We start from the raw sequence: 14,316 nt of genomic DNA, 5'->3' as shown, positions 1-14,316 counted from the left end.
CTGACTGCAAATTTGAAGAGGTTTTCAGTATCTTCCTTAAGTTTTTTTTTCTAAGATTTAAAAAAGGCACCCCCATCTCAAGGGCTGCATTTTTCAGACATCATATATTTCCTCCTCTTCTCATCTGAGAATTTTCTAAATTTGTCTAGATCCTTCTGAAGCTGTGATGCCCCAGGCTGGACATACGCTTACACTGTCATACTCCCAACCATTTCTGACCTCCAGACATTCAGCTCCTCCAAAGAATCATTTCAGTAGAGAAAAAAACTCATTGTAAAAGCATGCTTCAAAAGCCATTCAGTGTTTCCAGAAGTCAGAAAGAGTGAATACAGGGACAGGTAGAGTTACTGAGGTTAGCTCTGAATGAGTTATCAGAAAAAGCATTGATGACACCAACACAACCCTCAGAGCAGGAAAATTATGTTTATCACGATACTTTCAATCTTTAAAGGCAGATGTGACCAGGGAGACAGAGACATTATAAGAGCATGAAATGAAATAAAGTGGTAAGATCAGTCATCATTTTTAAATCTGGATATCTATTTAAATTAACATTTTCTTATCTCACCAGAAGTAAGAGCTTTGTGTTACAATAAGAAGTGGTGCTATGGGCAGGTAGTATAACGTATTACTTTATCTTCATGAATCCCAAAGTGATGTTTGTAAAAAATTATACAAATACAGTTACAGCCTGAAAAATGATTGCTACCAAGACAAGAAACAAATATAACTGAAGGATCCTGAATTACTGTAATTATACCTGTTGACCATTTGTCTTTGTAAAACCTTATAAGAAAATAACCTCTACCTTCTTTCTTATGAATAGGATCTTGCATAATTTTCTGGTAGCATTCATACTGTGCTGTCATAATTTTATTCCGTGTAACACTCAGTTGAGTGAAGTCCTCCGTCATATTCTGATGCCCTTCAGATGGTATAGCAGTGGCAAAAAACTAAGAGGAAAAAGACTTTTTTAAGCAAGTCATGTATAAACTCCAATATAAACTTCTGAAACTTTAATATTTTAAAATACTATATTTTAAATATTATTTTACTGAAGGAAAATGATCTTCAGATCATATTACTGACAATATGATTTTGTGTTTTTCTGGTTAGTTTAGCAATTCTTCTTACTACTGAATCTTGACAAATATCTCCTGAATAAGCACGGGGGAGTAACAATCTGCAAGATCTGTAAACAATAATGGAAAAATGCATAGAAAGCACTGAGACAGTCAGAAGCATATAAACAGCTTTTGCAAAATCCAGTAAAATATACTGAAGCCTAAATTAGTCTATGGGGTCTATATTAGTCTAAAAGGCATTTGAATCAGACCCAAAATGATCCTTTATGAAAGAGACTTTCCATATACTGTATGCACTGAAGCTTTTGGCTTTTTTAGAGCTATTTGGTTTCTGTATAGTCTTCTGAACCATAAAGCCAATCCTCAGAATACAAAAAGGTATTCAAAAGACACGACAATCACTTTTATAGTTATTAAAAATAATAATAAAAACCCTCAGGAAAGTGGTTCTTGATCTAAACCTGAACGTTTTAAGTGCATTTTTAAACGAAGTTGCATACTTTATGGGAAGCTACTAAACTTCATGGGAAAACAAAGCTGCAGACTGAAATACTGCACCACTGTCTTACAAGGGATGAAATTAAAAGTTCTGAGGATGTCCTCTGAATTGCGATAGACGTCTCCTCCACGCTTCCTGGGGTCTGCATAGTACTGCTTATATGTCACTTGTCAACTCTTACTGCAAAGTTCTCTGCTAGCAAAGGATATGCTGTGTTCAGAGGTAAATACTATTTCTGTTCCTTTACCACAAGAATTAAAAGAACAGAAGGTAGAGAAAGATCCTGCTGTGCAGAAACTACATTTGAACACAAGATTAGTTGTTTCTGCATTTCCATATTAATAATTTCTATTATATTCTGTACACACTTGTTAAAACTGGAAGTGATTTGAAAAAATTCCTAAGACTCACCATAGTAGCTGATAAGAAGAACAGCAAAAGTGTGATCCAGTTTTTTGTCATTTTTATATCCGGCACAGTGAATTTTATATTGTAGTTGAATGAACTCAAACTGCAATGGAAAAAAAGTAGGAAGAAATTCAGTAATTCTTGAAAGCCAAAACTGATAAAAGACTTCATATTTTCTTTCTCAACTAAAACAGTGGAGGTCCTCTCAATTTGTAATCACGCATTGTGATGCCGTGTGATATACATGGAGATGTACAATATGATGTGAAAAAAAATGCAGTCATTTAGCAGTGAATTCCAGCAGTAGGGTTTTTGCTTCACTGCTGCCTCCATTGCCCCAACCAACACAAGTTCTCCAGAGGGTTTGCCTCAGTCAGGTCACTGGTATCAACTCTAACAGATATGTAGCAATTAGACCTGAAATATGAGTTGAATCCTTGACATTTGTGCCTTTCGGCAACCATAGCAAACTGTGGTTCAGTTTCCTCTAAAGTAGACTTAGGCTTTCACAAACATACACACACACAATTATTTCCTGTTCTCTTCAAACCAGCTGATTTGTGATTTTACCATTTCTGGAAGAACTGATCTGTTAAGTAGCCAATTTATCTTGAAGTTACAAATTTACAAGGATGACAATGGCAATGCAAGAATTAATTGTGAGCTGTAAAATAGTTTCTGTATCTGCAGTCACTGTAAACTAGCTTCTTTATCTGTAGTTTGAAGAAAACAACTCCCCCAACCAGCTATAATCATCTTACAGTGCAGACTACTATTGGAATTTATTCTGGAAGTGTAAAATGCACCTAAAACATAAAACACATAAAAATTTTTATTAAGCACCTAGACCATCTATTAAGCATAACCCTGCTGTGACAACTCCCCTGAGAAGGAAGGGAAATGTGTAAGAGATTTCTCATGCAATATTTCACTGTGTCCTGACGTATCCTGAGAATATCACAAAGTTGAGCCTGGAATCGAAATAAGAGCATCTCTCCTGCTTGCATGGTAGCAAAAGAACTCTTCACGTTTCGATTAAGTTAGTACAACTACACCATCTTTCAAAATCTAAGTATCTTGTAGTACTAGCATTAATGATGCTCTTATCAGCCAAAATAAAGGGGACCACATCTGAGTGAGTTTATCTCCCTTGTACAGATTAATTCACTACAAATAATACACTGCTACTTAAGATATAAAACTCAGGTACCCCAAAAGTCCCTCATATACCTATCTCAAAGATCCCACCGTTACCGAATCAAGAGGGATGTTGGGAGCAGAGTACCTACACACAAACCTGCCTCGTGCCCCAAGCCACATTCGTCCTTGGATCATACTTTTTCATATCCAGCAGTCACATCCTATGAGAGGCTGGTGGATGACAAACAACTGATAGTACTTTGGCCATCAGAGGCAATTTTACAAAAAGCCCATCCTTTTAAAAAAAAAACTGTCAGCACAAAAAGCAAGCATTCTGTATTTACTTCTTTCCTGCTTTTAAACTGAGACCGGGTCCTCTTAACACAACAACAAACAGCATTTTGTAGGATATACTGACTACAAAATATGAGATCGCACCATAATGTAGTGCATGTTTTTCTACATATGTATACAAGTGTTCAAAATAATTTTCTCTGTAATAGTTCCAAAAATACTTCTACTAAAACAAATGTTGGATGGCAAATTTAAAATGCATATTCAAATATTGCCCTCTCTTAGGCTTGCTTATTTTTTTTTATCTAAAAGATACAATATCATATTAAAAAGCCAGAATTTATCTGCTTTAATTCACAGTCCCTGATTATTACTGCTTCACAATACCAGAAGTCATCCCTTAGCTCAATTCCTTTAATGGTCCAAATCTTTTAATATCTAGTGGTTTTGTAGACATTTTCTATCAACTATTCCAGTATCCACCGCTAAATTATTAATTCTTCCCAGGAGATAAAAATTAAGTCAAGTCTATAATTCACCCTATGCTTTCCACTCATTTCTTACAGTTGCTACCTGCAAAAAATTTATATATAGAGAAAAAAAATCCTTTTTCTAAACATCACTACTCTTGGACTTAATTACAAAAGGCAGGATGAAGGTCTTTCAGACGCCTGGTTGGACTTCAGGAGAGCATTTCTTGCATCACTACATGAATTAATTCACTCAACATTTATTCCAGTTAGTTTGGACAAGAACTTCCACAGGAAGATTAAAAACTTTCTTAAGGATGGACAGCAACGTAGTCCTTTGACTGAGGTAGCAAGCCAGTACAGCTGAGAAAATCAGGCTACTTTTACTAATGATCTGTTCTGAAGAGATGTAAAAGAAATATAATTCTCAGAAAGTTCTCTGTCTCTCAGAGCTGGGAGGTATTAGAAAATTAGGAAAATTTTAGAAAATTAGAAAATAGGAAAATGTTAATTAGGAAAATTAACAAATAATAAAAGAGACCCATTCTTAGGTTTCTTTCAATAATGATGCTTGCCGAGTTGTTGTTCTGCTATTAAACATCTTTGACAGTTCTACTGTGGGGGAGAGAGGACAACTGTATTTGACTGAGATTAATTTGAGTGTATTGAATGTTAGCTTGAGGGAAAAGATGGTGGAAGCTTAGACAGAATCCCGACTCCACTCTGTTACAGTGGGGATCTGAGAAAAAGCCAGCAGGACTGTGATTTACACGATAGTTACTGAGTGAAACTAAGTGAGTAGACACAACACTACAACTACTAGCAGTCCTCTGGCTTAAGAGTTTTCCCAGTAAAAGGGAACATCAGTGCGAAGAGAATGGAGAATTGCAATAGCAAACCAGATCTTCAAAATCTCATTTTTATTTTTAGTGCATGTGGTACTGACACTGGGATAACTTAAAAAAAAAAAAAAAAAAAAGAAGGAACTGCCTGTTTTTTCTCTTTATTACATTCTCTGTTACCCAAATTAATGATACTACAAAGGCCTGTATCAAGTTTCTCGCTGATACCAGTGACATCTACTGCAGAAGGAAGTGCAAGCTGAACTTAGCCAAAATAGTCACTGGTATGGCTTTAACAGATGTTCACATTTCTCTTCCTCCTGCTTTCTCTACAGAGCCATCCTGCCTCATCAGCTGTTTCTACTTTTAACTTTTTCCCATCCTCCCAAGAATACATGTCATCCTTGCTGAGCTCCAGACACTTCCCATTTCAATGATACAGCAAAAGGTTTAAAAAAAAAAAAAGAAGCAGTCAGCAATAAAAACCATTCTTTGAACTTCAATCACCTGACCACATTTAGTACAAAAGAAAAAAAACAGGCAGCTTCTTCTACCTTAAGCAGCTGCCCTTAGGTCTGATTAAGTCAGAATGTAACTCTGAAGGAGTGGGATAGGAGGGAGAGCCTACTTCTGTCATTGCATGTGCATTCATACACACGCACAAATATTTTTCACTAATTGGTAATCTTTGGTGTGTTGAGGGAAAGAAAAAAAAAGCACCGAAGCCCAAAACATTTTCAGTATAAATTACATATCTTGTGGTGTGCTATAACCTTGCAACACTAGAGTTGAATGTGTCCTGATATAGATGGATAGCCTGCCTCCCTGATTTTGGTTTGTTGCAGCGTCTCTCAGGAACATGCTACACATGCTATTTTATTATTTCTGGTTCCTTTTAGAGGGAGGCATACAACTCAAAGTACTTAAAACCCTAGGCAATGCTTGGTTGTTTCAGCCCAAGATACAGGCAAAATTGGAAAATCCTCAACTCCCCAACCCTTTCCAAGCATCCCTAATTTGAATTGCTGTAGTACACTGTTAGAGAAAAAACAGTAGTCTCAAAAGGCATTACAGATAGAGCCTTCACTTACACCTCCGCTCACATAAACTTCCTGAGAAACACTTTGCCCACAGAGGGGCAGATTCTCTTCTGACTGAAAGGGCTTTCAAGTGGCCTGTGCCAGCTAAACATTAACACACACCAGATTCATTTAGACCTGAAAGCGGACTACAAAATCTCCACACTCACCTTAGAGATCAATGCAGGGCAGTTTGGAAATCTTCCTAATCAGGTGAAATGCCCTCATTTCTGAGGGAACCACTTCTGCCAGGATTTAGACCACACTGCTCTGATAGTACCACATAACAGCTCACAGCTGTACGTGTGGGAATTACTCCATCCTCCTAAGAAGTACGGAGTTAAGAAGGCTCAAAAATAATAGCTATGGAACAAATCCAATGAACTCTGGGTAGCACAGTTGCATGACACTAGCATTCCCTACTCACCATCACTCTGAATTAAGACCCAGGCATCAGCAGTTACAGATGCAGAAAACATGTGAGACAGGAGATCAAGAGAGATTGATCCTCCCTGGGACAATTTTCACAGTACAGAAACATAAGCTCTTCACACCTTCCAACAGATTTCACTGCACTATTCTCTTCATTCTGTCAGTGACAGAGCTTGATTTTTTTTCAAATATATTCTCCTTCACTTGAAGAACCGGCATATTACCCAAATATGACAGACCTGTATGTTGCTGGATTTTACAATAAACAAAGTTTAACTTACTATACTGGTTTAAAATGTTGGTACAACTCAGTTGTGATGCTAACAGAACTGCTATAAGAAGGCATTCCTATCCTCCCTGCAGTTATTCTTTCAAACCCCCCGTGTGACCTCCTCTCTTCAAGTCAGATGGAGTATGTGTCAGGAAAAATGGATCAAAATTTTAAAAAATGCTCCTAATACTATTTTGAACTCATTAGGAGTACTACAACAGATCGTTGTGTGTACAACCAACCGTCACCAAGTAGCATCATAAAGACAGAACACTGCAAAGAGCTCATCAGAGAAATACAGCGGCTTACAAAGGGATAAACTGAGTTCCCATCTTGCACTGCAGAACGAAGAGGCTTATACAGCACATGAAGACCTCCACAAGTGAATCAGTAAGTAGGTAAATATTTGCAATATTCATATAATGCCTACTAAAAGTACTATAGGAAATAAACCCCAAGTTTATAAACAAGCCGAGTTTCTTTAGACAGCTTATTCTCTGAACCCACAGCATTGCTCACATGCATAGAGACATTATAAAAAAAAATGCCACTCTGAAACATTCCTCCTTCCACCTTTCGTCCCAGGAGTTCTTCCTGGGGAAGAGTTGTGGCACAATGGCATTTACTCTCTTCTTGAGGATTAAATCAAATGAAGAAGAAGCAGAGCAGCATATCTCTATTTTACTGTTCTATTAGTATTTTACTGTTCTATTAGTATTATTATTGTCTTATGAGGAGCGGCTCAGGGAGCTGGGGTTGTTTAGCCTGGAGAAGAGGAGGCTGAGGGGAGACCTTATCGCTCTCTACAGCTACCTGAAAGGAGGTTGTAGCGAGGCGGGGGTCGGTCTCTTCCCCGTAGTAACAAGCGATAGGATGAGAGGAAATGGCCTCAAGCTGCGCCAGGGGAAGTTTAGGTTGGATATTAGGAAAAACGTCTTCACCAAAAGGGTTGTCAGGCATTGGAACAGGCTGCCCAGGGAAGTAGTTGCATCTCCATCCCTGGGTACTTAAAAGAAGGGTAGATGTGGTGCTTGAGGATATGGTTTAGTGGTAGACTTGGCAGTGATAGGTTAGCGGTTGGACTCGATGATCTTAAGGGTCTTTTCCAACCTTAACAATTCTATGATTCTATAAGAATTTCATCATGCATTAGGGGGTAGTTCAGCTCAGTGTGGGAAAGTACTTGCTCTTTGTTTCTTCGGCCACATGCCATGCATGTCTCAAGGTGTCAGGCTTATTGCAAGTAGAAAATTAGGTCTAGTTCACAAAGATGTTTCACATTGTTTATTCTCTCTGTTAGCATGCAGATTTTTTTGGTTTTGTTTTTGCATCACTCTAGCAGCTTGCCAGAGGCCTTGCAGAGATTGCAGAACCATCTGTAGATAAGATTACAGAGATTAAATTACTCCTGTGTACTTTTTCCCATTAATAGCTTTTGGCTACCATTAGCTAAGTTTTGTCTCCTTAACCCAACAGAAATTACTAGCAGTAATTGACAACACTCTTGGCCAGTTCTAATAATACCTAAAATCACAAGAACTTACCATAGAGCAATGGTGGTGCTAATTTCTCCCAGGGAGGAGGGAACCCTCGCTATTTTGTTATTATTCTTCAGTTCACAGGTTTGGATGACATTGTAAATAATCCTGAGAAGAAACATGGGCTATGGAGGTCCAGTTAAAGACTAAACCAACCCAACCAACCAACCAAAAACCAGAAGAAAACCCACCATAACAAAGCCCTCCGAATGAGGGTTTGGAGGAGGAAATGCCCACAAGGTTCTTCCCCTGGAATATTCTGCAATTTCTGCTCTTGGGCAACATTACTCCTCTCCGCTCAGCAGACTGCAGAGCTAAGACATTTTTGTGTCTTTGTCTGTCATACCAATTTTGGCTCTTTAAAACAGGATTTCCACTGATAAAAAATGGTAAGAGTATTTCCTCCTTGCTCTTACATAGACAGGTTTTCTCTTGGCCTCTGCTTTCAATGCTTTTCCTATAAATATGAAGTCTCTACCCCTCATTCTCAAATATGATGAACTTGGTATTGACTTAAGAACATATAAAGCCAGCAGTAGCGAACGCTGCAATTGCATGGGGAAGATAGGCAAGCACTCGATTAGGGTTATAGTTACAATTTGGCAGAATGCTTAACTGTGCCAAACAAATGCATCATATGAATGTTAAAAATATCAAAGTAAAATTATTTAGGATAAGTAAGAGACAAATACCCCACACTTCCAAAATAATTTCACAGTGTTTTCTTGGTTATAGTATTTTCTGCCTAAAGTATGGATTATTTTATCTTCTAAAAAGAAACTTCTATCAGACTCTGGTAGTGCAATATGGTATAACTTACTTATTTCTAAACTGAAATGAGAGAGAAAGAGCTGGCAGCTAACATAAAACTACCTTTACTGCAGAAACCAGTTCCCCAGCAACAGGTGTCTTGACATATTTTATCAAAATACAAAAAAACCTCCAGATAATATTTCCTCAATTACTCACATTTTGAAAATGATAGTATTTTTTACACTGTCTTATACAGTGATACTAACACCCAAAATACTTCCCTCTTGAGGAACTAGTTGTTAAATGAAGGCAACTGAGATTCTAGCAAAGCAAATCTTTACAGACAGAATGGCAGCTTATTCTTGTGATTTCCAACAGTTTGTAGTTATTAATGCCTCCAGATTCTTCAATGGGTGCTACTCGAATATCATTCTATAAGTACCTTTACACTTACTTTAAAGCTTAATCCTTTTCACCTCGTAGCCCTAAGCCAAACTGTACCTTGAGGGCTAAAATCCATCAACATAGCCACACATGTTATTAGGCATAACTCGCCAAGTTCAGTTCAGTGTTCTGTAAGCCATGGCATTTCAACTCTGTAGCGTTCATTCAAGTACAAAGAAACTTAGAAGGAAGAGTGCTCTGCTCTGCTGAACAAAGTTCTCTGTAAAAATGCTAGAGTGGCCAGGACCAAACACTCTAGGAAAGGTTGTTAATGGAAATGAAGATGACAGCAGAATAATGAATGAATAAATTCCAACAACCAATTGATTACAATGATTTACTGCTAGTACTTATCATTTTTTTACCATATTGATTACCTGCTATAGTAATTTAAAAATGTTGTTAAAAACGTATTCAGTAAACTTTACTGAAATTTCTTTTCCTCCAAAGCAACTGCTATGCTGTGGCAAGGCTGTTCCAATTAACATGTTATTTTAAATACAAGGGGATTGCTCATGACATTCTCTCTTTCATGCTATTTCATGCTATGAAAAAGTTGGAGAGCTCCCATATTCTTATTAGGTATATTTTAATGCCTCATTACCCTTTGCCAATCTGTATTCCTCATGCGTTCAACAAAAAAATCCCCATAACTGAAACTGGAGCAAGATATCCACAGACATACACAGCAAAACTTCAGGGGCTAAACCCCAAAATTCACAGGGATGTGTTAGAGATGTGACCTCAAACCCAGTTACTCAGTATAGCAAAGCATCACAAGTATGCCACTGGAGCTACTGAATCTTCCTGCCTGAGCCCAAATTCTATTGCTGCATTCCAGATGCGTATCAAAAACAGTGAATGTCTCAAAGATTTTAGGAGAGGCCTTCAGGAAATACTGAAGCGTGTAGGGGCAGCCCTTAACTGAGAGCAGAGATTGACTTTCTTTGCTATGCTCTAAGGGAGAGAACAGAGAACCCTAACTGTATGCCCCAGTTCAGAAAAAAAAAAAAAATGTTTTCAGTCTTGCTTTCCTCAGCATGTACCTGCTGATAGTAACAACAAAAGCATAACCTGAAAACAGGAAAAAAAAAAAAAAAGGAGTATAGTCAGCTAGATACAGTTATCTATGGATGATGCTCTTAGTCAGATGATTTATTTTTAGGTAGTCCTGAATTAAAGCAATGGCAGCAGGAATTTATTAATTCATCAGATAGACTTTAACACTTGTATAAAAACCCTTGCTCAGATGTCTGAAGTCTTTCCCAGACACTGCTGCTTAAAGGCTGCAAAGAGTGAACTGCTGCTCTGTGTATCTCTTTCAGTCAGTGTTTTCACTCTGATGCTGTTTACCAAGTAATGACACAAAAGAGATCCAAAGGTTTCTTCGTGAAAATGTTTACAGCATGAAGTAATTTTCTCAGCTGGCTGAGTTTTCAAAGTTTTTTGTTATTTCTTCATTGACACATGCTAATTTTACAAAAGTATTTCCACAGTTCAAAGACTTTTCTCAAGGTCAGGATACAGCAATGGGAATGGGAAAATGGGGTAACCAAAATGCACCAGGACTTCTGTTTTTTTCAGAGTTTACCACTCACGCTTTTTCTCACTGGCCCCAACCCAGTCTGGCAGTTAAGCATATTCTATGAAACTCACAGGTTTTACATGAGTTTCTTCTAGATTCACATGTAGAAATGTCAATATTTACACACAAATGTGCTCTCATTCAGTTATAAATCCAATTTTAGGAAATGAATAATTAATTTCTTTTATTAAATTAATAATTTTTAGGTGGACCATGCTACACCAGCAACTCAGAGCAGGATGGGGAGGGAGAAGGTGGCCAGGAAAGGGAACTGCTTATGCCAGCATAAACACAGTGCTGCTACAGCCACTGCATCAGAACCGGTGTCCTAAGTTTGGGTTCACCATTGGTCAATGACTTGAACAGAACTGACGAACCAAATATAGACAAATTCTCCATGGAAACGTCAGATGCACTGATTTTGTGTTGGATTTCCTTCCTTTACTTTTTTTTGTTTTTAAACATAATACAAAGTAGTAAAATATCCCCAAAGCAGTTCTCTTTTCACCGGCAATTTCAGATGGAAAGTTCATGCCAAATATCAACATTTTCTCTCATGGACTATTCCCGATGCATTTACTATTCCAAAAAGTTCAGGTAAATTTAAGGCAGCTTTAGGAAAAAATACAGCTTGGTATACTTATTCAAAACAAAATGAATCACCAGCTACTTCAAAGCCTTTACCAGATCAACCTAAGTCACCACAGTTCAGAACATTTCCTCTTAAATTTAAAATTTCACATGCCAGAGGTCAAAAGTGCAAGATCTGGAATATTTCACCCTTTGAATATTATACAATACATGTTATACTATGTTAAATTATCAAAACCACTAATCCAATCCATCCTGTAGCAAAAGCCAAGAACAAGCAGCAGCCAAAACCAGTCTTCTGAATTCTAGTGGTCTGAAGCTTGTCTCTTTTGCTTTTAATTAGCTACAGATATTTCCCATCTTGCCTATGTTTTTTCAACTGTTGTATTCCTAAAATGGCATTTTAGTGGCAAATGTTTTAAATTGGGCTCACACAGAGTATGCTTAGACATAAAGAAGTTTGTGAGACTCAATAAAGTTAAAAACCAGAAGTAGTTAATCTCAACAGTACAGAAAGAATTTACCTTCTATATATTTTTTTCAAGTCTATAGCTGCATACCGGTATATGCACATCTTCTTGAGACCACAGGGACACAGGTCTTGACTTCCAAGACTTCCAGGGGCCTATACTCAGTACAGCGAAGAGCAAAGGCTTGTGATTGACTTCCAGTGATGGAAAAGAATGGATGCACATACTCAAAAGGCAGATTAAGAGCACAACAATGTCAAAGCTTTTGTCGTCACATTTATAACCAGAGCTTTTATTTTTATACATGACACTTCTTCTCCTCACAAGCTAGCTGCAGAAATCATCTTAAGGTAGCCATAAAATAAGCAGAGTGATAAAAGGTTTTTCTATCCCCTACCTATATCTCCTTCAATTGAAGACATATACCAAGGTATTGCTACAGCCAATTATATTTTACATTGACATCATTTTCTGCCAACCTGAGTTAACATTGTTGTTGACAAATTGAGGAAAATAACATCCATCAATGTTTCAAAGTCTTCTAAATGGGAATTCCCTTCAGCTTCATCCACACCCTACCACACCCACAGGAATATTGACATACACACAAGTCTGACACAGACTGAAGCATCCAGGAGTGAAGAAACACTTGTTTTGCTAGAGTTGCTGCCAGTTTAAAAATTAATTACAGAATCATAGCAATTAACTAACCAGCTTAACAAAATGAGAAGTGAGATCCTTCGAACAGGAAGCAAACTGCTACCAAATGACTACACTAACCTCGCTTATGGTATTTGCCCTATGCATTCCTCGTTCTGATTTGAAAGTGTACATAGAGAACACAGAGCAACTGGCACCAGTATAAATGTGAGAGTTTTGAACTTTTTCTGTGTTACATACACTACCCCAAAAGGCACTGATAACTGTTTGGACAGCTAAAGTCAAATCCAATCAACTATAACACATTTACGTGGTGATCTTTATCAATTATCTTTGACAAAGTGCTCTTACTTTTAAAAGAATGATTTCTTTTACATGAGGACAGTCTTTTAGTGTGAATGTGGACAGGAGCTAAGTAGAAATCTTTAGTGCTAGCCGAAATAATACGTTTGTATATCTTTTCTGAAATTCCACTTAGGTAAAATTTCTTCCACCTAAAATTCTATAGATCTGTCCTTACCTGAAAGTGAGAAGCTAACCCTTTTCTAAATTTCAGATATGTCCACCAATTGTCTTTTGCCAAGTCTTAATTATTTTTTTGAAATATCAGAGATTAACAACTGCTGAAAACTGGACGGGCCCAGGTCTAAGTAGCCTTATATTTCAGTTGACATCCTATTACATTTTCATATTGTTAATAGAAAAGTGATTCTGTGCCATTGAAAAATTCTACTTGCAGAGCTTATGCTGCTGGGAAAGATGGTAAAAGTTTGAAATAGCAAAAGCAGTTGGTGGATCATCTAACAATTTAGCTGGCATGCAATCTGTCAGCCACACACATATTTGATGGTCAAACACTGCACTATTTCACATCCTCTGAACAAGAGCTGCAAGGATGACCATTACTATGATTTCAATATTATTGCATAATGGCATTGCATATTACAGACTTTCTTCAATGCTTTCCATCTGTTTCACATAGCTGTATAGTAACACTGCAGCAGAATGAAATGTATCATTGCACATTATCACATAAAAACCTCTGCTCTTTGTGAAGAAGCGATTTTATAGACAGTGCCAGCTGCAATCTGTAGGAAGCAGTGCGAATGTTTCCATGAATTCAGTTAAAGCTCATATGCTCAGGGTGTGGCCGTGGGAAAGACTAGTGTATCTTACACACAGTCCCTAAAGTCCTATTAGCGTTCCTTTAATTACAAACAGACTTTTCCATATCCTTTTGCAGTATTTCACCCTGACTTACCTGAATGCAAACCAAAACAAAATATTAACTATGACCATTAAAAATATTACATAAGTTGGACATAAAAATCACAGCCTTGATAAACTTGAGCCTCGCTTGGACAAGGTACTTCATGAAGATGAAATATTACGTACCAAATGCAATAAAACATTAAAAACACTATTGCTACAGCAGAGGAATGAGAATCTAGCACAGCTATTCTGGTCATAAATTATGTATAAATGTTATTTATATGTAATTTACACATATAAGCACATTATTTCCCCCTCCAAATGTAAAAAAAAAGAAATAATACAAAGGCAGAAACATGTAATGGAAAAATCTCTGTTAAAGCTTGTCAAAATTGCAAGCAACTAAAAATTTCCACTGCAAGTATGGAAAAAATTAGGTGGCTTTAATATAGGTGTCCATATTTTCTGCACACTCGCATCCTGCATTTATTTTCCTGGAGAAAAAAAAACACACAGAATTGTCATACAGATTTCACACTCCCT

General features: G+C 37.3%; 1 protein-coding gene across 1 annotated transcript in view; it reads right to left on the bottom strand.

Annotated features, from left to right (window-relative positions):
* CALCRL (calcitonin receptor like receptor) overlaps positions 1-14,316 on the bottom strand; it is a 68,132-nt gene that overhangs the window by 30,716 nt on the left and 23,100 nt on the right. Inside the window, exons 2-3 of the mRNA XM_075093972.1 lie at positions 1,996-2,095; positions 809-953 (exon numbers count right to left, since the gene is read on the bottom strand). Of these exons, the coding sequence (XP_074950073.1) occupies positions 809-953; positions 1,996-2,046 (196 nt within the window). The 5' untranslated portion in view covers positions 2,047-2,095. The remainder of the gene's footprint in view (positions 1-808; positions 954-1,995; positions 2,096-14,316) is intronic.

Source organism: Phalacrocorax aristotelis, chromosome 5 (genome assembly GCF_949628215.1).
Source record: "Phalacrocorax aristotelis chromosome 5, bGulAri2.1, whole genome shotgun sequence".
Taxonomy (NCBI): domain Eukaryota; kingdom Metazoa; phylum Chordata; class Aves; order Suliformes; family Phalacrocoracidae; genus Phalacrocorax; species Phalacrocorax aristotelis.
This window is presented reverse-complemented; position numbering and strand designations above follow the sequence as displayed.